Here is a 27431-nt window from a genome sequence, read left to right as displayed (position 1 = left end):
CTAAGACAGCTCGATTAAGAGAGATCCCTCTGTGTACGGTGTAATCCCTCCATAGTGTAGTAAATTCTTTGCAGTACTTTATATTACACTAGCGGAAGCCTACTGGAAATGTTTGCTTATCTGGGTGTCATTAGGGCTTCCACCCACTACTCTCCCTCTAGGGTGTCCTGATCTGTCTCCCATTTATGTTGCAACGTGGTCAGTGGAGGGGACGAGAAATTGTTAATGCTCTCGCACAGTATGGTAATGGCATTCTCCTTCAGTTCCTTTGACCTCTGATTTGCCTCTATTGGCGAGCGCTCTGGGACATCCCAGCTATCCAAATGTTCGCTGTTCAGAGCATGTCTAAATCTGATTAAGTATATATCTTTATTGGCCAGATCAAATTTGGCTGCCCGGTCCTGAAATGGCATTAGCGCCCCCTGATGGATAACATCTTTTATCCTTCAGATTCCTTTGACTAGCCATCGAGTCTGTTTGCTCAGTTTTTTTAAATTTGGAACAGGGCAGGGTTTTCCCACAGTGGTCCTTCCAACATCAATCTCCCTTCCCATTCCATTGCCCTAGTCACTTACTTTCTTATCTGTATTAACCCATTGGGGAGATCCATACAGGATTGAGAGCGGGGGGGTGTCCCTTCATCAGTTCCCTCTCCAATCGAGCATGGGCTGCGTCGAGCTTCCCAAATATCCATTTGTTTTCTGTTTGCAACTACGCTGCCCAGTGATATTTTTGAATGTTCAGAAGACCCAGTCCTCCTTCCCAGACAGATCACGTCAGCATTTTAAGCACTATTCTCTGGGTTCTATGTCTCCAAATCACCTCTTTGTAGATGCTTAATCGTTTGGAAAATGTCCTTTGGTATTTTCACTGGGGTGATTTGGAGTACGTAGAGTAGCCTCGGTAGAACCATCATCTTGAAGAGGTTGGCTCAACCAATAAGTGATATGGGTAGTTTGGCCCAGTGTCTGATATCCTGTAGTATCGATAGTATCGGTTCTAGGTTATCTTTCAGGAAGTCTTCATCCTTCTTACCTATATTTATGCCCAGATATCTAAAGGGTTCTGTTGTGGTCGTTAATTGGCTGTCCACTGGGACTGCTTTTGCATCTCCCTTAACCGGGTATAACACAGATTTCTGCCAGTTGATCTTCAGCCCTCTATGATCCCTGAATTCTTGCATTATCACCATAAGGCCTGAAGTCCACGGGTTACCAAGGTAGATCAGGACATCATTGGCATATAAGGATATCCGATCCTCACTGCCTCCTGGCCATCTAAAACCCTGAAATATTTTGTGCCCTCTAATATTCGGCCAGTTGATCGATGGCCACTAGGAATAACAGCACTGATAATGGGAAACCCTGACTTGTGTTCATCTGCAGGGGAAATTTGTGTGATGTGTTCCTGTTGACACAGACCACTGCTGTAGGGCCGGCGTATAGTAATTTAACCCATGAGATGGAACGTGCTCCGAATCCCACTTTCAACAGCACCGCCCATATGAGTCAAACGCTTTCTCTGAATCAAGGGTCATGAGTGCGTGTGGACCCTGCAGGAGTGGAACGTTTGCATAATGAATTATGCACCCTCCGTAAATTCATTCCGATTGCTCTTCCAGGGATGAACATGCATTGTTCTGAGTGATTAGTTTGATCATTCGGTTCTCCAATATTTTGGTCGCACCATTGAGAAGGGATGTGGGGCGGTATGACGAGCACATGTGCAGGGGCTTCCCTGTGAATACCCACTATTATAGCCTTCCTAAGATCTTCTGGAAGCTCCCATTTCTGGTAACTCTCTTGGAACATCTTCATTGCTTTGAACACCACCTCTCCTGCATTTTTACAGAACAATTGGGAGCACGTTGGGACTGGGGGTCATTCCAGGCTGTAGTTTGGATGCACCTTCTTGAATCTCCTCCACACAAATTTCCGCCTCTAGTTCCTGTCTCTACCTCCGCTATACTGGGTAATTGGTGCTTTTCTCCATGCTGGACCACACCTTTGCTCGTACAGGTCACAATAATATTGGGCGAAATCTTCTGCTATGTCATTTCCCTTCATACACTGTTAGTTTTGGCTGTTTACTACCTCTCACCCATCTGGACCCTTCGTCCCTCTTCTCTAACCATGCTTGCATTCTCCTGGATGTATCCTCTAGCTCTTAAATCCTCACCTATTCTTTCCCAATACTCCCATTTTGAATCATTTGTGACTACCACTTTGTATTGGGTGGTTGTTTGTAGCAGTTCCCTTCTATTTTCTTCCATCCTTCTAGTCCCATACTGCTCCTCCTGTCTCTCGATTTTTGTTTTTGTTTTCTCCAGTTCGATTTAGCTGGGATTGCCTTTCCTTATTATTGTGGCCTATTGCTGTCATTGCTTGCCCCCTTATTACCACTTTATCAGCCTCCCAGATCCTGTTGTGACTATTAACTGTTACTTCATTTTAGGGTGAAGTGTTCTTCCGTCCTATACGTTTTCTCTGCAATTTTAGGATTATTGAGAAAATTGGCATTTGGTCTCCAGCTCATTTCTCCCTTTGGCACCTTTCATGCAAGTTTAATGTGTAGGGGGGCATGGTCTGAAATGCCCCATGGTAGGAATTCCATCTCCATCTCCATCACTCTCCTGATAATTGTGCCTGTAAAAAAAAAAAAAAGAAATCCAGTCTGGACAGTGACTTGTGGGCATTGAAGTAGAAGGCAAATCCTGAATCATTTAGGTGGAGTTCCCTCCAAGCATCCCTCAGCCCAGTGCCTTCTCATGTTTTGAGCTTTGTGCGTGCAATTTCTGCTCTACTTCTCTGTGTGGACCTACCTCTCTTGGGTGTACCTTTTCAAGTCCCCTTCCAATACAGTTATAGCTGCTACGTGATTTGGTTTAAGATCGTGTGCATGGTGTGTAACATGTTGACCTGTAGCGGTGGCAGCCTATACACATTTAAAATGGCTACATATTCACCCCATAACTCTGCCGTAATCGAGACAAATCTCCCATCCGTGTCCCTGATTGCCTTGTCGATCTGCAGCGTTACATTTCGACGAATCATGATAGCCACCCCATGAGACCCCTGGTAATATCCTGCATGCTCAATGACATTATTATGTGACCTCCCCAGGAAAGCGAATGCTGTTCCCACCAAGTGTCTCTTGCAGCAATACAATGTCCGTCTTTTACCTGCTGAGGTATTTAGACACCGCTCCAACTAGAAGCATCTGTTGCCCTAAACAAATTGCACACTCAACTCCACCCTTGGGTGAGAGCCGTGGGGGGGGGGGGGGGTCGGTGACTGCGTAGGCTGAAGCTGATCCGTCAACTGCTAAGTCCCCATTCATCTGCCCCTTATTCTGTGCTGTCCGGGTGAGTTTTTCACTGTTTCACCTCTGAGATCGGTGTCTACCATGTACCTGTGCAACTATTTTATTCAGTGTCTTTATTCCTTCCGCGCAGCTCTTCTTGTTTTGGTTCATGAGTATTTCTTGCTGATGTTTCCAGATCATTGGGTCGTTCTTTCCCTTCTACCATCTCCAATATATGCCCATACAAACCTGATCATTAATAACTCCAGTACTCCTTGACATGTACCCTGTGGATATAAGGGTCAATGTCCGAAGCGCCCATCTTGCATTTCCCCCTCTCCTTCCGGTTGAGCAAAATTATGCATGCATGGCAGGGTTTGGGGTCTTTTTAGCTTGCAAATTTTTCTAGACACTGGTTTTCTGTCTCGTGCACCCTATGAAAGTGTAGGGGTAAGAGTCGGTCACTAGGGTGGCATGTTGATGGGCAAAGACTTTTATTAATAACAAAAGCACAGGGTTCGGGGGAAATCCTAACTAACCATACCTCTAAGAGGGGGTTTTCTTGCCTCAACAAAACTAGCCAATACCGGTCTGTCGGAATGTCCAAAGTGAAATTTGCTGTCCCATGCCCTAATCCTAACCTACCCCCACAAGCTAAACTCAACATAAGGTGCAAAATGGAAATGTCTCAAATCACTGCCGACCTGCAGCCTTGTAGTTCATAACTCAAATTCACAAAAAGGTGTATAAAAGCAAGCCAAAGTTCCACAAGATTCAAGGTGTTCATAACCCAACCACCCGCAGATCTTTTCACTTTATCCAAGATTCTCTCTGTATCTTTAATGGTCAACCAGGAAAAACGACCTGGACACCTTTTCCAAGGTGTCTTGAGTGTCCCAGATCCTTGATGGGCAACAATAAAGAATAGCCTGGTTTTCTCTCTCAAGCTGTGCCGAGGATCCCTGACCCTTTTCTCAGTATCCCCTCCTTGGTCCTCTCCCAAGTAGGGTACGCCACACTCTCATTCCCACCGTTTTCTCTCTCTGTCTTCACTTCCACCCACAGCCTTGGTTTACTCTCCTGCCAAGGTCCCTGATTGCCACTTGTACATGTAGGGTTTGTATTATTCTCAATCACTGTTTCGGGTGTCTGACCTCGTGAGTCCCAGACCCCCTTCACTTGGTTGCTATTTTCTCTGTTCTCTCTTCACCGCACAGCCTTGGTTTACTCTTCCTGGAAGGTCTGAGTACCACTTGTATATGTAAAGTTCGTATTCGTCTTTATTACTGTTTGGCGTTTGTTTCCCCAGCGTAGGTCCCAGATCCCTGTCACTGAGTTACACTGCCAGTTAACCTCGTCTGATCTTCCTTTAAGCCCAGCCTTGGTTTACTCCCCTGCCAGGGTCTTTTGGGTATCATCTGTATATGCAAAGATCGTAGACTCCTTTTATTGCTGGTTGGGGTATGCCTTCCTGATATGGGCCCCCCCTTCATTTAGTTATTCACAGCGTTCACTTTGTATAATCTCTCTTCATTCTAAAGCCTTCGGTTTACTTTCCTGCCAAGGTCTGGGTTTGCCACATGTATCAGAAAAGTTTGTATTTCCCTTTATTACTGCCTTCCTGATATGGGACTCTACCTCCTCCACTAGGTCACTCTGCCACTGTGAATATTCCTTCTGTTCTCTGCTTCGGGCCTTCAGTATTCTCTGGATCTCCCCAACCATGGGACTAGCAACCATTGTACCTGGAGGGCCTTGGTCATTGCCATCCGGTTGTTTGCAGGTCTCCCAGGAACTTCAGCAGCTTCTCTGGCTCACTGAGACCTTTCCCGGTCTTTTGTGCATCTCCTCTGCAGTTCGGCAGTGGTTTCCTTGCACTCCGGTGGCCTCGGTCACTGGCGGGTAAGTTCCCTCTTCTCTGGTCTGCCTTCTGCATCACAGGCATTTTGTGGTGTGGGTGCATCTCTCCATCGGACACTGTCTGCCTCTCTACTTTTGCTGTCCTGCGCGCACCTGGGCACTTTCCCCACTCCTACCCAGCCAACAATGAAGACGACCACTTTCTCTGCCTTTGAATGGTATCCTTACAAAATATCCCCACCAAAAATATTGCCGTACATATGGCCGTTTGTCTCACCATAGGCGATTATTTTTGGGGAGGATATTTTGTGGCAGTGGGTGTTGCAGGGTTGTCCCCCTTTAGGGTCCATGGGTCGCCTTGGTGTAAAGCGCTCTATGAAACAATAAATCAAATAAAATATCGCTGCAAAAATATGGCGATATTTTTGTATCACGCTATTTTTGTGGGGATATTAACACATGGAACCCTTTGAATGACAGTTGACCAATATGATTAAAATGCGTGCATTCATTCTTGTCAGTGATCTTCATTACTCGTGGCCTCTTCCTCATCACAGTAGATCATGCCTGAGATATTGCAAAAACACATGGGGACATTGGGTAGTGTGGAATTGAAGGGGTTTTGAGGAAAGGTGGGAGGGTTAAAGGGCTACTGCGTTCTCCCGATATAGTCACTACTCTAAATGGGGTCCTCCATCCCCATGAGATAATCCCGCTGAGAACCACCCCACCGGAATTATCGGGTAGCGTCCTCACCTCCCTGGTGTCATGGAAAGAGGCTCTCTCATCTGAAGCTGTGACGATACCATAGGATTCGTCTCAACCCACATTGAGATATTAAGCTCGGGAATTTAGAGCTCATAAACCACTGATGATAGCTCATTAACCATAGCATAAGGACCACTCTACTGGGTGTCCACGAATGGAATACTTGTGTTGGTACAGTTAAGCATGCACATATCATCGACCTCCATCTTCTGCTTATTGAGCTTGCAGTTCTATTTCTTTTGCTTTCTCTTGCTGATCGCTCTAATGTGATGTCTTAAATAATGTATTATCATTGATCACCTTCACTGTGTCTGAAATATAATCATTTCCACTATTGCCAAACAGCTGCATGTTTCAGGGGCTCATCAATAAGGCTGTGGGATGTGCAACCTTTTGAAAGTAAGGGTAAAGGAAGTGTGACCTCACAGGGTTCAAAGCCTCTACACTCGCCGAGGGCGTTAACCCCCACACTGTTCCCTCTAATATCAGACAATAGTCCTGTTACTTATTTTAAATTTTTTTAAAAAAATGTGTTCAACATCTTTGCATTGTTGTGTCTGGACTGGACCTTTTTCCGTAGCAGCACTGCATGCCCTATCTGTTATTTCTTCAGTGTCATTACTGGCCGAGGCGGTATTTCACTTCATTTGCAGCTGTGTACGTACACCCCTTCTCTTCAGAGGCCTTTTTAATCTTTCAATTTCGCACTTAGTAAGCATTCGACATCCAGCACAAATCTCCTGTTTGAATACATTTTTCTTCCATCCAACACATTCTCTTGCTACACTATCCACACCGTGCTACTCTAACACACTGCACTCCTCCACCCTTCACCCCACTGTATTCCTACCCCAAACACACTTCTGTTTTGAACCACCCTCACCCCAACTACTCTACCCCATCTTGCCCACACTATCCTTATCCCATTGTGCTCTGACCAACTCTATCCCCTCCCACTCTACTCCTACCACATTCTACTTCTGTCTCACCCTACACTTACCCCGCTCTTCTAGCCCACCCACTATTCCACCTAACTGACCACCCTACTGTCCCACCCTGCTACTCAGTCACCAGCTTACCCCTTCCCACTGCTCTACTCGAACCACTCTTGCCCTAGTCTGCTCTACTCCACTCGAACCCAATTCCCCAACCCACTAATCTGCTCTACCTGACTCACTGCATGCCCATCTCACATTACAGCAACCCAACCCTGGCTTGCAACATTATGTGTTACTACCGACTTCAGCAATTGTATTTGCTCTCCCCTCTTGCTTCTCCACTTTTTTTGACTGCTTACTCTGTTCTCTCCTCCTCTCCCTTTCTCCCTTTTCCCATCTCCTCTCCTTACTTTCTTCTATGCACTTACTCTATCAGAATTGTCCCTCGACCTAGTATGATAGCAACCGCGTCTGTCTCCTCACCCCTCCCCTTACTTGTCCCCCGGGAATCCCCACACCCCCCCACCACCCCTTCACCCCCCTCCAGCACGATCTGAAATGTCGTCAGGCCTAGTACGATAGTCGCTTGTTTTGTTCCTCCCCTCCCTTTCTGCACCCCTCTCCCTCTCCCTCACCTTTTGTTTTTCTCTGGCTCTACCAGAAATGTCGACAGGCCTAGTATGGTAGTCACCTGGCTGTTTCCATTTCCTTCCCACTCTCCCCCTCCCTACCTTAGTCTTAGCTCTTGCACTATCTGAAATGTCGTCAGGCCGAGTACGATTGTTAATTTCACATCCTTACTGTGTATAGGTGCTAGATAAATAACTATCATATCGACTACTATAGCGCCACCCCACTCCATCTCCTAATCTATCCCCCACACTACTCTAACCCATCACTGTCCTGCTCTACCCTCACTTTACACCTCTCCACTGCCCCTAACTGTTATTTTTACCCCCACTCCTTTCTACCCCACCTCCACATACTCGACCTCCACCTCAAACTACTGTACCCTGCCTCACCCTGCTCTGGCACCCCCTTCTCTATTGTGACTCCAATTCCACCTCACTCTATCACTACACAACCCTCCCCTCTCTACACCACCCAACTCTACCACACACTACTTCAGCCCGCTCTTCCCTCACCCTGCTCTTCCCTCAGTTCATCCCCACCAACACAGCCTCACCCAAATCTGCACCACCTCAATCTACACCCACTTTACCCACCTCCTGAAACGTACATCCCAATGCCCACCCATGCCAACCTCTAGACCCACCCACTCCAGTGACCCAGCAATCACATCTGTAAACTTCATTCAACCTAAATACCACATAGGGACATTCTTGCAGTCCATGTAATTGAGGGATTGTCACACATGACATTTTTCCAACAATGTGTTAAGCTTCCCACAAAGCGGGTCCCTTGCTTGGGACATATTTTACACCCCTGGGGCAGAATCACTAAATGCCTCTGTTAAAGTTCCTCATGTCTAGTACCAAGGAATCAGGCAGCATTTTTAAGAAATCGTGCAAATAATAGAAAAATGAAGAAGGCAAAATTTAACGTAAGACTGTAGAGTTATTATAACAATTTAAAAAAAAAATGTTTGCAGTCTGGATTATGCCTTGGTCTTCGCTTACATTTGTTTGCGTTTTCATCGATATTTGTATCTGGATTTGTGAAAGTCTCCATTCTAGTGTCTTTTTATTATTTACAGGGCCAACATGAGTTTGTTTGGAACAAACACTGGTTTTGGTACTGGTGGTGCCAGCATGTTTGGAACCACACCTACGGATAACCACAATCCTATGAAGGTAATGGTTAAAATATGTTTGTCACCCTGTGATTCCCTGGTTCTGACTGGTGGGTTGCAATTTATTTTTGTCAAATTTGCTATTGATGGAACATGTCAAGCAGCGATAACAAAACATTTTTGTAGTGGGCAATTGTTTATACAGTAATTATTTGTGGATCAATGCTCTTAAATTCCATGCCCTCTGCAGCAGGAGCCTTGAACCCTTTTTAAAATACATTGACATTACTTATCCTTAAAGCGCATACCAATGTCTCCTCCAAAGGGTGCCTTTTTTTAATGCTGCATAGTTGCGTGCACAATGTGCTTATGTTTCATGTTTAGCTACCTATCTCTGCCTCTTTCAAACATTTCAAGTTTATGGAACACTAACAAAGGGCCAGTTAGGCTGGTGGAGTTCCTCAATAGTACAAAGTTTTTGTGGTGCTGTTCCTAACTGTGGTACTTTTTGTCTTTCTGTTGCTATTTTCGTAGGTATTTGGCTTCAAGCATTGAGCTAGTTGTCTATTTCCTCCTTCTAGCCAATTCTCGTCAGATATCGCAGACATTTCCATCTTACCTGTTTTCTGTTCTTACTACCACCTCATAAATGGCACTCTGATGACTGCCCTTAGAACCACTCCTTACGAACCTAAGCCTCCTAGCACTCCTATTACCACCAGACATGAGACAAGAATCACACGTGACTTGTATTCTGTTGCCATAACCTCACTTCTGGGTGATCTTTTATTTAACAATCCAAACGTTTAGCTTTTTCCCTCATTATATGGCCACCTGAACTCCACCCCCCCTTCCCCCCCAGCACTGAAAGCCCACAACAACCCATCAAAACAAAGTTCATGCTCGTACACCCGGAGTACTTCAAGGCTTGGAACTGGAATCCTATGCACAAGCTAACTGTAGACAGATAAATGGGTTTATGACAGACCTGGCAACTTTTGAAAAAAACCTTTTGAGTTGAATGGTAGCCTGGACACTTGTCACATTTGCCACGGTTAAGGGCGCAGGTGTTGTGCTCCTGCTTTTTGGCCCAGGAGGGTTGCCATTGTGAGATCGTCTGGAGCCAGGCCTCAACACCTATTTCTGCCTCAAACCGGGCCCGCCAGGGTGAAGCCAGCGGGTTAAGGGCACAGGTGTTGCGCTTTGTGGGTTAAGGACACAGGTGTTGCGCTCCCGGTGGGTGTTCCGCGACGGCAGGGTGAGCAGCGTCTTATGAAGGCAGGGACATAACATCTTATTTCATCTCATCTCTGAGCCCCAAATATTGGGTATTGTGCAACGCAACTGAGGTACCCCCTGGAAGCACATCACAAGGTAGAGCGGAGAAGGGCTGGGCTGAGATGGGGTGGGGGGGTGTCATAGTGATTGTGGTGACTATCTGATACAACTCCAGTGTGTGGGCCATATCGATAATCTCCTACTGAGACGCTTGGAGTCCCCTACCAAATTCTTACCATGTACAGCCCATCTCTCACGCCTGCCCAGATGTCTTTTATTTTTAACTTGTGCCAATGAAAAAATGTATACACAAAAAACCTTGCAACAATCGGTTTTATTACCAACTGGCAGATGTGAGACAGGCATGGTATCAAGAGAGATGACACAGAAAACAGAAGTGCAATTCTAAACAAAACATTATTAATGATCAAAATGGTGTAGCGCCCAACTAGCCCTATACTATAATGGGATTTTCCCTGCCTAAAGAAACCTAAGGAAAGTCTTTGTCTGGAAGTCCAAAATGAATGTCTGTCCGTGTCATAACCTATGCTTGACCTCACAACGATAACAAATCATGTGGGTATCTTTCTCAACAAAATAGAGGTGTTCAAAAGTAAAGACTGAACTCCTTTCAGCTTGAGTCCCCCTGTATTAGCTGTTTCAAGTTCAACACAGTTCCGAAATTAAATTCTCCAAGTTCAAATGTATCACAATTCGCACACAACGGAGGTCCTGGGACTCCCTTCCCCAAGACAAAGTCCTTCACTTGTTTGACTCTCTGGGATCTCTTCCCCAAGACTTCAACATAACATTCACTTTGGGTTTCATCTGCTCAATAGTTCAAAAGAAAACATTGGGTCCGATTGACCCTCCTTCAGGTTTACTTCACCAAGTATTTCACAGTTATTCAGAGCTTGTTCATCTTTCATGGTTTCCTGGTGTAGGCGCAGTTGTCAGACCATACGGTCCATCCATCCCATAAAAGGCTATACAACCAGTAGCCCAGCATATTAGATTTTCGGTTCTAGGTGCAGTTGTCGGACCGTACGTCACACCCATCACCGGTCTCGCAACCATAAGTAGCCCCAAAGCTGTTGGCCCTCTTCTGTCTTGGGCTTTCACTTTATTCTTTGTAACGGCTCTTTGATGCCAGTTCTTGGGTTGTAATATGTTGGTGACTTTCACGTTTGCAACTAATGGGCAGTCTTTCTGATCTTTGTACACATAATGCTCACCACAACTCTTCAATCCTTCATGTGCCTTTTGATTCTGTCCATACTGCTCATAATTGATGGTGCTGGTTGACATATCTATTAAAGTGTTCATTCACCATTCAGCATATCCTAGTTTACTCATTTGACAGCTTTCTTTCAGTTCAGTATTCATTAGAGGTAGCATTCAATTACAGGTTTTCTTTCAGTTCGGTATTCAATATCGCTAGTGTTTACTTAAATGCAGGAACCGTTACTAATTTAAAGTTACTTCGGAGTGCTCTGGTCTCCTCTGTGTCTCTTGACACTTAACGGTTTTCGCGGTGTGTCCCTGCGGCTCTCCATGAACGGTAATACCTTCAGTTTGTTTGTTGCGCACCTCTACTCTGCTCCACACGTGGTATGCGTCCCTGGCGTCTTCCGCAGCTGGCCGTGGGTACGGATGGCTTTTCTTTCTCCTTTGCTACCTGGCAGCACCTGCTGTCTGCCTTCACAGTAGAGGGTTCTCGGTCTTGCAAAGCTTCTGTGGCAGGTCTCCTGGAATCGTTGCCGGCGTCTCTCCTCCTTGGCTCAGTCCCAACACGGCAGATTCTCAACCTCTCTCTTCTTCCTGCTTTCAGGCTTAGCTTTTATGCTCTTTATCTTTAATAACGGGCTGCAGGTGAAAATCGTTGGACTCAATTGCCTGACTTTGCGTAAGCCTGTTAATGTGACATGCCTGACTTTCATTACTAAGTGCGTGCAGGTCCCTCTTCTTCGCCCTAGTACCAGTGGTGTTTGCAATCGGAAGTGTGCATTACTCTTCGTTACCTCTTCCTCGTCTCAGTACTTGCTGGAAGATTACAGGGGAAAAACTGGAAAGGACTGACAATATACCGCGAAGACTGACTGACTGAGGGTCGGTCGTGTAGGTCAATATTAGTGATGATGCGGGGGGGGGGAAATACCATGTCTCAATTTCAGGCACCCTCTCTCCAAACCCCACGGACCGTCCGACCAAGTGATCCTCCCTCTCTTGTCCACCCCCAGGGTCAGGATCCAAAAGTGATGACCCTTCCCTGGCCACCTGAACAGAAGATTCCCGGGGAGTAGATGTGAAAGTACCTTCAGGTTTCTCACAAATATGAAACGAGAAGGCTGCTAATTGGCTGAAACTAGAAAAATATTCAGGCCAAGAAGCCCCTTCAGGAAATCTATCTCGAGTTGACTAATAAACTGACCACTAACTGTAAATCAAAGGTGAATCTTTTATCCACTGTGCCATCCACCTAGTTTTTGTCCTTTTCTTTTTTAATTGGGCAGTGCCCGGTGGTTTTTCTTGTTCTTGGAACTTTACCTGGATGTCTGTGAAGCATACTAAAAAAAACAATTGGCTAAATCTCACATTGACGCTGTGGGAAATTCCCTGATTGACTTCTGCAATAGCCCCCTTTCCACAAGAAATCGACCCATTGACTTCACCCGCCTCTCCCTACTGAAGAAACCTAATGTAGACTTTTATAGCTGACTGACCTGTTAACAACTTTCAGTTCTAAGGCGAAATAACACCTGGCCACACAATATCTTTAAGCTTACAGTGAAACCAGCCACCCGTTCTGTTGTACAAACTCAGCCTTACACATTCAGGAAGAAGTACTGAATCCATCCTCTTAGACACCAGAGGGGGCATCTTACAAAACATGAAACGTAATCATCCAATGGCAGGCATTCTTCTTGAACTCTCAGCAGCATACACGCTGGTAGACCTTGCAATATTTCTGCCTTGCCTTAAAATATATATCAAAGTAGACTTCCATGGACTGTCTTCTTTGTTTGTGCCCGCACAGCAAAAGTTTGTGTTGGGTCCTTTCCAAAAGCATGACTCAAAACTATGGGCTACCTTGGGATTCTTACTTGTGGTCGATTGACCCTAAAACATTGTTGATTGACCACTACCACCATACGTTAACTTTTATGCTATCGCACCCAATTCAGATTTCACCTGTAAGACAATCCTTCTACAGCGACCCTTCAAAAATGGAAATCCTCCTCTGCAGCCCAACCCAAGTATCGGTTGTCCCCAGACTACAGCCTGTCGTGCTCCTCCTTTTCCCCTTCTCCTGTGTTTAAGGATTGGAACATGGGAGTCAATCTTGACCAGCACCTCTCCCCCCAAACCCTCTACTTCCCCAGCCAATAGAAAATAGTGACAATGTCCAGCTGCTTCAATCTCCTTCACATGCTAAGCAGAAGCTCCTTGACCTGAACCACACATCTAAATCATTCAAGCACTAATAATCGCAAAGCCATGTACAAATATAGATAATCCATAACCGTGCAGCTTGCATGATTGTTTTGACAGAAAAAGCATGATCACATCTCCAAAGCACTCCAGGAGCTTCAGAGACGTTACTGTTGAATTTTGGATTGACTTCATCAAGGCTCGTTGCATGACGAGAAAATATTTCTAGAACACAGGTCAACTTTGAATCAGGAATTTGTATAAGAAATGCATCAAATCTAGAAACCTACAGTCCTGCTCTCCTTCCATCCTCTGAATAACAACTTGGAGCAAAGAGACAAGCGATGCTGGTTCATTACACTTGACCCATCTACCATTGGAGTTACATCGCCATCCTAAACACCTGAAGGTTCAGGAAGACTTTGAGAACCCTTCTTTTCTTGGAAGGCGTTTGCATCCCGATACTAACCATTTGTGGGCCCACGCAAGTTGCCCTCCTTACCTGCTCCTAGACCAGACCACTATCCTATTCTGCATTATTGTTATTTTATTCTTTATTGTGATTGTTGTGCCTGTTCGTTTTGCTTTGACATGAAGGCTGGAATGTGATGCCCAAAAACAGTTTTTTTGTGCTTTTAACCTTGTGCTACCTCTGCCTGAGCGATCTGCTCTTGCCACTTCCCCCAACCAATCATTCAGATTTGGTTCCTAAACACTCCTTCCCCCATTCTGCCACCCCTTTTTCTTCTGTGCTCTGAAGTATTTGATACACACGTGGCACATTAATCAAATGAGGTGACCTTTTGATCTATAACTTGTAATTCTGCTCTTAGACACACTCCTCTAGCATCCAAACAGTGTTGCCTGCCACATCGGGGCTGAATAAGCCTAGTCAAACCTGATTAATCTCAGATCTGTCATGCTAAAACCAAAGTGTGACCATCCTCTTAAACACACTTGTTAGGAACATTTCCATTTCATGTGTAATTTTCCCTCCAGTTGTGTACCCCCAACATTTTGCTGATGTTTAACACCATAGTCTGACTTTACCAGAGGAGCCCAGTTTTCTGCTGCACTCCTCTGGGCTTTTCGCTCACTTCTTATGGGGAAACTGACATGCCCTTAAGACAGTCAGTACTGGGAGACTTAGTTTCCCTTAGTCCTTTCCAATGTTGCAACTTTTCTGCAGTAGAGTACACTTGGGTCTATTAGTCATTTCCAAAGGCCCTAGATACTCTCGAAGGATTTTTTAGGAGAAGTGCAGATGTGCCTTGGACAGGGATGGTGGCAGCTTATCATTTCGTATATTTTTAACCCTTTCCTGCCAGGTAAACCGCAATTACCACATTTGGCACAAATAGGTGGCCTGGCTCCAAAATGGCCATGCCACAAGGTTCTTTGGCCTTTCCTTTAGCCATCTTGCCCCTTCATCTTCCCCAGGTGGAGCCGACCCGGGCCTGTTCTTATTTGGGCATGCATTCTCCCACAAAACGCTAAGCTTTGTCGGGCTTCTGCATGCCTTGTGTGTGTGCCTCCAGGATGTGGGCTGGAACGTCTGATTCCAATACACATCCTGGGTGCCAGAGAGTCTGGAGTGCTGTGAATGCCTGGGACTACCATGGTCCGTGATTGGTCAACGTACGGTATGCCTGTATGTGAGCAGATCTCCCATTGGGTCCTCTTTGTTTTGGCGCAAAGGAGATTCTGGATAAGAGAAGGCCCCAAACACCCATACCATGTCTCTCTGGAGTTCTCACTGAACGAAGGATAGGATCCAAGTATCCTGAAACTAAGAAGCCGAGTCGAAAAACTGCTGGTGACCCGTTGGAAGGTTTGGCACCCTGAGCCTGCTGTTGTCCCGTGGGACCCCTCTGCATCTGGTCTCCCTAGAAGGTCTGCAAAGACGCTTCGACCCATTGGAATAGTAGGACCAACTATTCTCGGCATATTCATCAAAACCTGTAAGTAAGCCTTCTCGGAAGTGTCCCTGGGCCAACCAGTGGGCTGACCAGTTTACGCAGGCTCTTTGCCCTGATACCGTCGCCGTTTCGAGGTGGCCCTCGAAACTTGGTATATCACTAGCTCTGTGTTCACGGCACCCTCCCACCGAATATCGTACACTTGGCATTCCCAGGTCTGAAGTGAGACGGATGCATCCGAACCGGAGTATACCCGGTTACTGTGTCTTCCAGCCTCTTGAGCCTGGGACTCCTGGAACACAGTGTTAAGAATGATGGCATTCAACACTATGTGCTCAAGAGGCTGCAGCACCATGGCCATTATGCCTTACTATGGAGAGCCATAAACCTGGTTTTCCCCATCCACCTATCAAAGGTAAGATTTGTGCTTTGGAGGGAGTTGTTTCCCAGTCACCTGCAATTGAAAAAAAGTGTGAGAATACAAGTACCAGAATCCTTGGAGACATCAATGTGAATTAACCTGAAACACCTGAAAAGGAAATGTAACTAGACACGCCTGAAAAGGAAAAGCAACACAGCCTTCGTGATGATTGATGGAGCCAAGAAAATGTTTGGAGGAGAAGACAATTTGTTGCTACAGCAGGAAAACATGACTGGGAACCAGATTGCACGCCTTGCCATCATTCTTTACCCTCACATATACTTTCTATTAGAATGGTAAAACGGTTTATAAGGAAAGAAAGATGTTAACTATACTTTTAAGAATAGTGCATTACACTTCCACGATAACTAAGAACTTTTGTAACTGTTCACTCTTGAGGTTATAATTACCAACTAACACTTTTACAAGTAAGTAACTTTTAAACACTTCTTTTCTTTTCTAGGCAAACGCCTTTCCATTATTCTTGCAGCATGAGTGTTCTCAGTGGCAGAAAGGTGGGGGGGAGGGGTCACTAGGATCTAGTGTCCAACAGGCAGTGTCAGGATAGGTTCTTAAGTAGCAAAAGTCAGAGTTCCTTAGGAAGACTAGGCAAACAGGTGAGTACTTTACTTCTTGTGTTAGAAGAGGGTCTAGGGGCTACGCAGTGGGACTGGGTGCACTGGATGAGAGGCCTCCCCATCACAGAAAACACACCACAGCTACTCAGAAATCCTAACGGACTTAACGGAAGGAACATACCAAAGTCAACACAGTACCTCAGCATTGAAGATTTTGCAGCAGGACGACTTCAGGATCTGCAGCCAAATACCCAGTCAATGGATTCCTTGTCGTGGTCACTGAAAACGAGACCTCAGAAGGAACTTTGCAGCAGGGATCAATGGAGAAGTCTCTAGGCAAGGTTTTCCTTGCGGCTGAATACGTTTCTGCGCATTTGGTGCCTTTGCAAGGAGCACAGAAGAACAGAAAATCGCAGCTGAATTCTCGTTGTTACAATCGTCCAGCACTCTGTTGAGGGGACTTTTCGGAGTCGATTAGTGTCTCTGGAGATCCACCAGGAGGCCCACGAGGTTTCAGCGAGATTCGGACTTCAGAAGACCGTGCACCGCACAGTGGCTTGAGGTCCCAGGGTATTGGAGTATTGATGCAACGCGTGGTATGGCTCAAAATGCAGGTCTTCCTGGTTCTAGTGGGTCTTGCAGGCTCTGGGTCAGGGTCGTCGTTTCTGGAGTCCCCAGGTCGATTGGAAGTAAGGGCTACAGCAGGCTCTGGTTACACAGCATGCTCTCAGGTGGCTGGAAATCGTTTCAGCCGCTTTTCCTTGATCATCCTCTTCGACTCGGTTCCAGTGGTCGACTTGTCTTCAGCTTGCAGGTTTGCAGTATTTAACAGGAACTACAGCACAACCTCTGCATTCTCTCCCTGCATTTTACAACAAGAGGTGGTCTGGTTGTCCAATCAGGACAGCCAGCCCCCCACTGGGATTTGTCCCCATTCAGGCAAGGAGGAAGACAAAGGGCTGTGGAGTTTTGGACTCCTCCCTCGCTTCCTGCCCTCATAGACAGACACTGGGTGGAGAATCCCGCCGAAGATAACAATCACACAAAGGAATTTACTGCCATGGATGTTGGGGGGGGGGGTGGGGGGCGGGAGGAACAAGAAAGGACAATAAACACTAAAATGGCGAAAAAAGAAGGGGGCCATTTTTGTAAAATTAGCACCCTTGGTGCCTTTACTGCAGCTGTGAACACAGCCTGCAGTAAAGGAGCATCACATTAATACAAGGTATCACTGTCACCAGCCATTGAAGGTACGCTTGTCCCTGTAACAGAATTGTTACAATGTACCCCCTTTCACACTAAAACTGTATCTCCCCAGCACTCCACATAAGGTGGGGTGCGCTGGTTTCACAAAATAAAATGTAAAAGGGACCCAAAGGTCCTTTCTACCCTTGGGAACTGTAGTTCACTCAAGGTTAGCCAAAGAAAGTTTAAGGGGGGAGCCCCTATGGCAACCCAGCAACAACAGGCACTTATTGACAAAACGTTGTTAAAGAGGATAACTTGAAAATGACACTATGGAGAGTCAAAAAAATGACGCCCACAAAAAGTGTCAAAGATTCTGTGGGCTTGTAAAAAGGTTCCCACACAGAGGTATTAAAGAAAGATATCCCAATAGTAAAGCAAAAAGTTCTGGGGTTGACCCAAGTCAGGAAGATTCATGATTTCTATGAAAATCATAGCTAACAACCAGTATTATGTGAAGCTGAGGGAGAGGCACCAAGGCTTTTGGGTATTTACTTTGGGCTGATGCCTTGTGGGAAAAGGTAAATAATTGCTTGTGAAGTATTCTGAAAGTAGACACAACCTATGGTGCCACAGACTGCAGAAGCCAGCGAGAATGGAGTCTTAAGTACAGAGCCAGGTTGTCATTGTGACAGACAGACAGGAGAGGCAAAGAGGCTTGCTCCTTTGAGAAAGTGATTAAAAGCAAGAGTTCCTTGCCTACCTGTAGAGGTTTAAGAGGCTTGTCAAAATCTGCCTCACAATTCAAAGTACTGAGCTGTGGTATTAGTACTCACACTAGTTTAGTTTATTATTTGCAAAGCGCACCAAGCCCTGAGGCATCTGGGCGCTAAGCATACAGGTAACATACTTAAAGCACTCATGTTACAGATTACATAATTATCACAGGAACACAGAAGGTTACGTATGTACAAAGTTAAAGAAGCAAGTGGGAATGTCAGGCGAACTTGACAACAGGATTGGCATAATTATAATAGTTGGGTTGTGTGGAGATCTATACACATAGTAGTTAGTTTCGGAATAAACTCTGCAGGAGGGCAGTGTTATGAGGATTTACTACTTTCTTGCTCATGTAACCACAGCTTGACATTTTTCGTAAATAAGCGGTGGGTAGGTTTGGCTCTTAGTGTTATGGGGAGCTTGGCTCTTAGTGTTATGGGGAGCTCGTTCCAACTTTCAGCTGCTAAGACTGGGAAGCTAATCCGTCCTGCTCTTTCTAGCTTAAACCGGGGGGATCTTGATGCAGTGAGTCTGAGCAATTCTGGTTGGACGGCTGGAATGGTGCGCACAGTTATAAATGGTCTGCAGGCAGTGATTCATTTGCATGTGTAGGCAGAAGAAGAGGCAATGACATTAGTTTGTCTTGTTAATGAAAGGGTAGAGTTGATGTATAGGCCTAGTTTTTACGTCCTTCAAGACTTTCATTGTTTGTCGATATTAAAGGAGTTGAATTGTTCAAGTTTGTTGAGGTTAGCAGGTGATCCTAGAAGGAGCAGCTCTGTCTTATCGTCATTAAGAGTCCATGCTTAGCCATCCAAGATTGTATAGTGTAGTAGATATTGTTGAGTATTTTGCTGTCTGTGGCATAGTCACTGGTGATGGGGATAAGTATCTGGGTGTCATCAGCTTAATTGGTATATGTGACACCCAGATAGTCAAGGTCATCAAACAGTGGCTTAGTGAACACATTATATAGTGTAGGTGACTCGCAGGAGCCTTGGGGGACCCCGCATGTGACTGGTGTAGGTTCTGCCGCGGCTGATGGTGCAAAGATCCTTATGGATCTATTATTGAGGAACGACTAGATCCATGTGTTAGCTTCATCAGAGAAGTTCCAGCAGACGTTAGATGGTTGCAGAAGACTTTGTGGTTGACCAAGTCAAACTCTGCTGACAGGTCAAGTAGGACTTGAATTTGGGTCTTAAGGTCGATCAACTGTGTTTCTGTCCCTGTCTAGGTCTAAACCATGATTGTCTGACACCAAGAAGATTGTTAGATTGAAGGTGATGTTGGATCTGCAGATAAGCTGCTCGGTCCAGCATTTTCAACAGAAAAGGTACTCTGGTGATACGTCTATAATTAGGATTGTTGGGTTCTAGAGTTGGCTTTTTTAGGAGTGGAAGTACCTAAGCATCTTTTAGATTGTTAGGAACTATAACGGAAAGGATGTGATGAAGGGTGCGAGTTCCCTCGCAGTATCTTCAACTGTAGGAGCGGGACAGATGTCTTCCTGGCAATTAGAGGGTTTTAGTTTCATGATGATGACCTCAACATCTTTAATGGCGAGGGGGAGAAGTTGAATTGGTTGTGGGCATTCTTGCCTAGAGTAGTGGGGATGGGAGTAGAGGCAGCATGGGAGATATGACGTGTTTTTGTTTCTATTTTACTTCAAAGCATAGTAATTTTATTTTAATACTGTGGTGGTCTAATAAGTTGTGAGCAGATGCAACATTGAAGTGGTATGAACCACTAAAGTACTGTGGGACAAAGGTGACTGTTCTCATGGTACCAGTAGTAGAAGTATTTGAAGTTATTGAAGTGGGAAGCAGCAGCACAAAGAAATCATTCTGACAAATATACCAATATAAAGTTGTAAATAAGTCTTAACTTTTGATTAGGATCTGTGTGTTGACAGTGGACGATATTGCACCTTCTTTTGAACTGTAGCACACTATCTGAAAGACAATTTATCATAACCAGGATTACCATTGGTGCTGTTTCTTTTCTGGAAGTTGGAAGTGGATCTTTCATCCAGGAACCAAGATTTGTTACCAGTGGACTTTTGTTTGATTTTAACTTTTTTCTTTGACTTGGAACTATCGGGAGCTGGTTCAAACCCTTTCTTTTTCTTTGTTGAACATTTTGAGTTGACCTTGAATCCTGTACCTTACCCAGGATAGGAGAAGGCCATTCAGACTATTAATATTGTTTACTATATTGTGTTGCTATATATATATTTTCTGTATGTGTTTGTTTTTTAGTGTGAGGGCCAGTTATCCCATGCTAGAGAATATTCCCTTAGACTAGGCAGGGAATTCCTCCGTAGAGTAGGGCAAGCAAAGTATTTTCTATATTTAATTTCCTTAATAAAATGGGCAATTTAAATCTACAAGCAGTTGTCCGCCTCGCATTACTGACCCCTCACAGGTCCCTGTGGTCTGTTTGGACTTCCCTTAGTTATTTCCACACCTCTCTAAACTCAACATAACCTTGTTGTCCCCCGCTCATACATCTTCCCATCATCTGATCCTGCCTGAACCTGACTGTTCCTACTAGCTAGGCGTGGGCTCTCTTTTCTCTTGGTCCCTCTACTCGCTACCTGATGTTCCTGTCTCTACCTTACCTCCTCCTCCTGATTTTATTCCTTCATTCTTCTCTGTATCACTTTTAGAAGCACTGATTCTTCCTCCTAGTGATATTCTCTCCTCAGGCGGTTCACTGTCAGTGTCTCCCTCTGATGTTGTTTCGTCTGTATTACTAACACACTCTGTTAGTGATAAAATCATTCTTCTTAGGTCTTGCCACCTGAAGTGTAGAGTGTAGATGCATTGGCAGATGCCTTGACTCGCTGAGCTAACCATATTGCATATTAGGCCTATAGCTTACTGTGTTAACATTTAAGACTAATGGCTTATTTGAAAGCGTATTAAATGTTGATGAACAGAACTTTATAGAGGGCTTAGTAATGCATTAGCAGCGCCTAGCTATCGAGCATAGTGAGCTATATGTTACATTGTGCACAAGTGCATAGCTTGCAGGATAGATGGCCGAGTTTAGTAGCTAATGGAGGCATGTATTGAGTACTTGCAGACCTGCAGTATTAAAGCAGGTGCCCGGATCTTCATTTGCCCCTGTGGCATTCCTTGCCATGTTCTCACTTACGGGCTGACTGACCAGAGGGGAGACATCCTGTGATGAGAGGCCGATCGTTCAGCTGAGCGGGGTCCTAGTGTTAGCTAAAAGGAACGTGAGACTGTGTTCCAAATATCTGTGATTTATAACTTGTATTTTCTTCCCATTTTACTAAAATCGCTGTCTGTTTTATTTTGTCTGCGTACTGTTAAATAAAGTTTTTATGCTTAAAGTGTTATCTCTCTAGCATGAGTTCCTGGCCGTACCGCAAAGTTGTACCTGGGAGCGGGAGTGGGTGGTGTTTTATGATGTGGGCTGGTCTCCGAATTGTGCTTGCACCCTTCCTAAAACGCCACCACCTACTGTAACTGGACTCCTACCGTCTCCTCTTCACTGGCACTCGCCTGATCTTCTCTTGCCACCATCTGCCTAATGTTACCACTACCTCTTCTAATCCATTAATCCCCACTACGTCATCCTTTGCTCTTGTCCCCATGTTTTCATCACCTTCTCTTTTCCACTTTTATTTTGATGTTATAGCCTCCTCCATCTTTTTAAGCCCATTGTGGGTTCTGTACACTCCTGGAGAAGAGTACTGAGGGCAATGGGAACCTTTTTAAAATGCTCACTAGCATCGAGTGCAGGGAAACCCTTTTTTCAGGGGGAAATTTCTTTTCGCAAAGCTAGGGAGTGTGGTTCACTTCAGTAGGAGCTACAGATACCCTCAATAGTGGAGTGGACAGAAGCTTAACCTCCAGGGTCCCACAATGGGATTGGGTAGGGCACGAGCTGTCGGGACCGAGTTGCTGGACCTACTAACGTCAGGCAAAACTCAATTCTGTCTTACTGTCTTCACGCGGGGCCACTGAGATGTTCCGTTTCGGCCCCCAGAGTATTGTCTGCCTCTCTGGTGCAGTCTTCATTGTAGGTATGGATTTCTTACACTTGCTGATCCCTGCTTATGTGCAGGACCACTGCTCGTGTGTGGGATAGCACACTGCAACTGGCTCCTTTCTAGGCTATTCTGCTGCAGAGAAACTGGGCATAGAGGTTCCCGCAGTGTTTTTGCTGGCCGCAGTAGGCCTTATTATCTCAGTCAAACCTACTGGCAGTTCCTCTGAATCCATAAGACGCTGCCCCAAATGAACACTTTGGGCTCATGCACCACCAGTGTTGCCTTGGTTTTTCCACAGTTGACCTTTTCCTTTTCCAGATGAATATATGAGATAGGCGAAGATGTGTGTACGACATAACAAGGATGCAACTTTAATCCTAGTTACGAAGCCAGATCCACTTAGGTTGGGATATGGCCTTGTGATTAGAGGGGGTCTCAGCTTCTCCCCCTTTAATGTTTCCAGCTTACTCCCAGTTCTACCAATATTGCCCTGCTAGGCCAGCTTTCCTGGACTGCCGACTCCCCTTATGACCATTCAATCACAAGGGGACACAGTGATCCGAATTCCTTAAAGTTGCAACATTTCTATTCAATTTGTGTATATGTACGTTTTGCTTTTGACATTACACAAATTGGAACCTAGTGTCTTAATTTGAAAAGCAATATACAACAAATGACTCGGGTGGGAAGGGCAATAATGGTGTATTTAGTGGCAATGTTGACAATCCTCTAAAGGGGACATCACTATGATCTTTTAAAATATGATGAAAATGGTTGGATCCTAAGAGTGGACTATTTGTAATATCCTTTGGTATGTGTGATTTGTAAGCTTTTTTTGTGTTGCTTTTACAGGATATTGAAGTCACATCTCCACCAGATGACAGTATTGGCTGTCTTTCGTTTAGTCCACCTACGTTGCCAGGGAACTTCTTAATTGCCGGATCCTGGGCCAATGATGTGAGTAACATGAACCAGAACCAAATGATAAGCTTGTGAACTGTAGCTGACATTTTTATGCTTTATTTATTTATTTATTTATTATTATTTTTTAATAGTTCTGCAGTTTTTGTTCCTTCGTTGTGCATGGCTTTTTCAAGTTGCTTGGTTCTGAAAAAACAACTTGCTCTACTTTTGCTTGTTAGTACATTTTGCAATCTAAAACTTTTGAAAAAGCCAAAACATAAATGATGGATAGTTGGTAGTAAAATGTTTACCTGTGAAACACGCGAAGTTGAGTGTGTTATTGCAAGTACAGCTGCAGAATTCTCTTCAAAGTCATGTGTTGGAAAGCAGTGATTATCGTGTACATTTTTCTGTCCATTCAAGTAGCTGAATTTGGTGGACATATGTACTCGACACATGATTGTTACAAAAGGCCCCCATGCCATCTAACCTATTGTAACCTCTGCTATAATCTACCCGACAGTAAAAAGTGTAAAACTACATGCCATCAGCCCCTGGCCTCAAGGCCAGGTTTCAAATGGAGTGAATGCCCCCAGTCACGGGCAGCGATGGGCATTAACAAGAACAGTAAGCTCAAGTTCCATGTTTTGCAGTTTACATAGCCTACTGTGCCAACTTACCCTTCTTTTACCAGAAGCCTAAGGTTTTACCAAAATAAACCACTGTTGCATACTTTACAATCTAAGTGCAGAGCTGCCATAGTCTGAATGGGCAAACATTTAATCCACACATACTCTGCTGGAAAGATTTTGGAATGGAGTGTGTGGTACTATGCCTGAAGCAGAAAGGAGCTTGCAAATAATGCTCATCATGTCCCGTAACTAACAATCCTCCAGAATTATCATTCCATTGCTCAAATTGTACTGTCTGTCTCTGCTGGGAGACAGTGTGTTGGAATTTTAAATTGGATTGGCCCTACTGAGGATAGCTTGTACCACTTCATTGTATGGAAATCTATATGGGGAAAAAGAATGCAAAGAAAGAAAAGCGCCACTTTAAAAACAGACATGTGAGCTGCAGTCTTTGCGCAACACCTGAAAAGTGGCATGTGCAGGGAAATGTGCAATGTTTGCAGCCCATCTAAAAGTATTTGTTGTACATTATTTGACAAAGCACAAAAAGGAATTATTGCGTAACCGAAAGAATCCAGCAAACCTTTATGAAAGTGGAGAACTGTGCAATCCGAGATGAAAAGCACAGCATGTCGCAGGAAAATAACAAATCCAACTGGGCCGTGCATTTTGTTGGTTTCCCTTTACAGGACTGAAAATCAGCTTTGAATAAACCGAGATTAAAGGTTTCCCCATCATGGTGTCTGGCATGCATTCACGTGCTCATGAATATTCCCTGTCGTCGGGCTGGGAATCCTTGGTAAAAATGAAAAGCAGTTTAACTTTAGCCTGAAAAGTGCTTTTCTCCTCCAAACCAGTCACTGTCCTTTGGGTCATACTACCCACATCCAATGACAGTTTTCTCCCTAACCTCCACCCCTGGGTGCCTTCTTCAGATTGTTCCTCTCATCGTGCTCTTCTGAGGTTTTTGACTATTTTGAGTTTTTTTTCAGATAAATTGGTTAGTTTTTTTCTCTGATTGTTCCTCTGTCGATAGTTGATCGAGTATCGCAGCGGGTATCCGTTGTCAGCGAAGATCTGCTTCATTGCCAGTTCTTCAATTTTTGAAGTCTCAGGCTTGCTCCTACTTTGCGCCTTCTACGATGTTTGAAGAGAAGGGGAGTTTCTTCAGGATATGCATGAAATGTGGATTACGCAATATCTGTCAAGGATTGGCACGTCCAGTGCTTATATTGCCTGCATCCAGACCACGATGAGAAAGGATGCAAGATTTGCTGTGTTTTATCGAGAAAGACCAGATACAGCAGTTTGGCGGCGTGACTCATGATGCGGAACTCTGGGCGAAGCCATGCTGCATCCATGACCGACTAGTCCAATGAGCATGCTCTCTCTGAGAAGGTCTTTTGAGGACGCCCCTGCACAGGGGGTCTAGAAGAAGGCTAAACACCACAGATCCTGCAACAGCTGCGGTGGCAGAGCAGGCCAGCTCTGGAAGGACACGTTCCCTATTTCCATCTAGTCAACAGTGAGCCTGCCGGTTAAGGGTGCTGCTTCCAAAAGGAAGTTCCTGACCCCGTCGAAGCTTCAATTGCCATCCTCGGACAGGACTACGAAGCATGAGTTCTCGGTGGTTCCTCTCGTTCAGTCGTTGACACCTTTGTCGACCAAGACTACGACATCAACGACTGCTCTGTCTTATAAGATATACAATGCATCGACAGCCCCAAGACCGATCATCACTATGTTGTCGAAAGTGGGCCTTGCTACTGCCATGGTCTCCGCCACCAAGAGGACAGCGTCTCTGCTAGTGTCTTTGCCTGCACAGCCTACGACTTCGGCGCCGGCTACCCCGGTCACCGCGGCTGGCAAGGCTGCCCATTATCACTTCTTTCCCAAAGGAGTTTGGTAGAAACAAGGAGCTGCCGCTGCCTACGAACATCCTCCCCAGTCAGATGCCTAGGGAGCCTGTACAGATCTATACGAGCGCCGAAGAAGAATATTTACCAAAGGGCTATTACTCAGACCATGTGGGGGGGGCGATGGATCAGTGTCCATGGAGAGGTCTCTGCAAAGCAAATCGGATTCACCATTTTGCCCAAGGAGTCGTTCCAGCCCAGGACCTTTGCCAGCTGACTCCTCCGCCACAGCATAGGGCCATGTCTTTCGGCATACTGACTACTCTCCACACGTTGGTGTCAGAGATACAACAGAGGCTGCCTGCTACGCCTGTGGCTGTCCCGACCCAGAGTGGGGAAAAGTTGTTCACAAAAAGCTTATATCGCTTCTCGCCCATCTGTGTCCAACTTCCACTCCCCGAGGACCCCCCCCCCCAGCAAAATGAAACCCAGGCGCGGGGAAAACCGTCAGACGGTTACCAGACATTTGGTCGAAAAAAATTGGTCGACCAGACAAATGGTCGAACCAATTTGGTCGAAAACCAAATGGTCGAATTTCCCCCAACCCCCCCCTTTTTTTTTTCTCTAAAAAAACCCTTTTTTAAAAAACGAAAACCCGAAAAATAAGTATATAATTAAAAAAAAAAATTCGACCATTTGGTTTTCGACCAAATTGCGTCGACCAAATGTCATTCGACCAGTTTTAATTCGACCAAATGACTGGACACCCCGTCAGACCACTGCCCACTTGGCCAATTATCTTACCATCTCTCATCATTTAGGCCCTAAGCCAAGGCTGCTTATTTATAGTAGACCTTCTTTGTTTTCTCCAACTTTAGTCAAATCTCTGTTCCTGAAACGCAATGTGGCATTCTTCATTGGCAGCATGGATACAGAGCCTGCTTCATTCTTGACCCATGTTAATAAATCCGAATACTTGGCCCATTCTTTCAGACATTCATCATTCACTATTTGCACACTATTTGCACTATATGTACTGGTGTGGTCATCAATAAATGTGTACTGCAGGCTAGCATTCCATCTTCCCGTCCTGTGCTCGTTGCTACTCGTCCATTTACTAATAGCTGAGGTCTCTTCCCAGCATCCTGGCACACATGGTGTTTCCCACCCGTCTGTACAACCCATTCTCACTTGTTCAGTCTTTATCTCGTACCCAGTTATACCACTGAGTGAGCACATGAGCATTCTACTTTTCCAGTGTGGGTCTTTTTCCATTTTCTGTGTTTTTATGTATTCATCTTCTTATGTAAATTTCGAATGGATTGTGTCCTCCAACGTATTCCACATCTTTGACATTTAATGTCCACAGCTGTGTACTTGGGGAAACTTTTTCGGCAGAGGGCGTCCTGCGTTCAATGGTATCGGGTCGATGTCCCTCGAGGGCGACGTCACCGGATGTTATAAATAGGACTCATGGTGCCCATAGCCTCAGATCCGCTTTTTTCCGCAAACATGTTTGCTTCGGATACTAGGCGCGCCTTGTGTATTCCTAGTGAATGTCTTCTTCAACCCCTCCGACTCTGCGGTCTGGCTTCAAGACTTGCCATGACTGCAAGTCGAAAATGTCGATTACCGACCTGCATTGCATTTGTTTGTGGTGCTTGGGTGAGAGTCACGACAATGACGACTGTTCCAAATGCCAGTCGCTAACTGCTAAGCCCTTGCGGGAGCGTAAGGGAAAGCTTCAGGTAGGTCGGGGTTCTAAACCCAGTATGTCCCGTACTTCTAAGTCCAACGG

At 45.2% G+C, this 27431-nt stretch overlaps 1 protein-coding gene across 2 annotated transcripts in view; it reads left to right on the top strand.

Annotated features, from left to right (window-relative positions):
- RAE1 (ribonucleic acid export 1) overlaps positions 1-27431 on the top strand; it is a 340130-nt gene that overhangs the window by 36722 nt on the left and 275977 nt on the right. For both annotated transcript variants that reach the window (XM_069651101.1, XM_069651100.1), the window contains exons 2-3: positions 8587-8683; positions 23095-23199. In XM_069651101.1, coding sequence (XP_069507202.1) covers positions 8594-8683; positions 23095-23199 — 195 coding nt within the window. In that variant the 5' untranslated portion in view covers positions 8587-8593. The remainder of the gene's footprint in view (positions 1-8586; positions 8684-23094; positions 23200-27431) is intronic.

The sequence above is a fragment of the Ambystoma mexicanum genome, chromosome 3p (genome assembly GCF_040938575.1).
Source record: "Ambystoma mexicanum isolate Mex_15411 chromosome 3p, UKY_AmexF1_1, whole genome shotgun sequence".
Taxonomy (NCBI): Eukaryota; Metazoa; Chordata; class Amphibia; order Caudata; family Ambystomatidae; genus Ambystoma; species Ambystoma mexicanum.
This window is presented reverse-complemented; position numbering and strand designations above follow the sequence as displayed.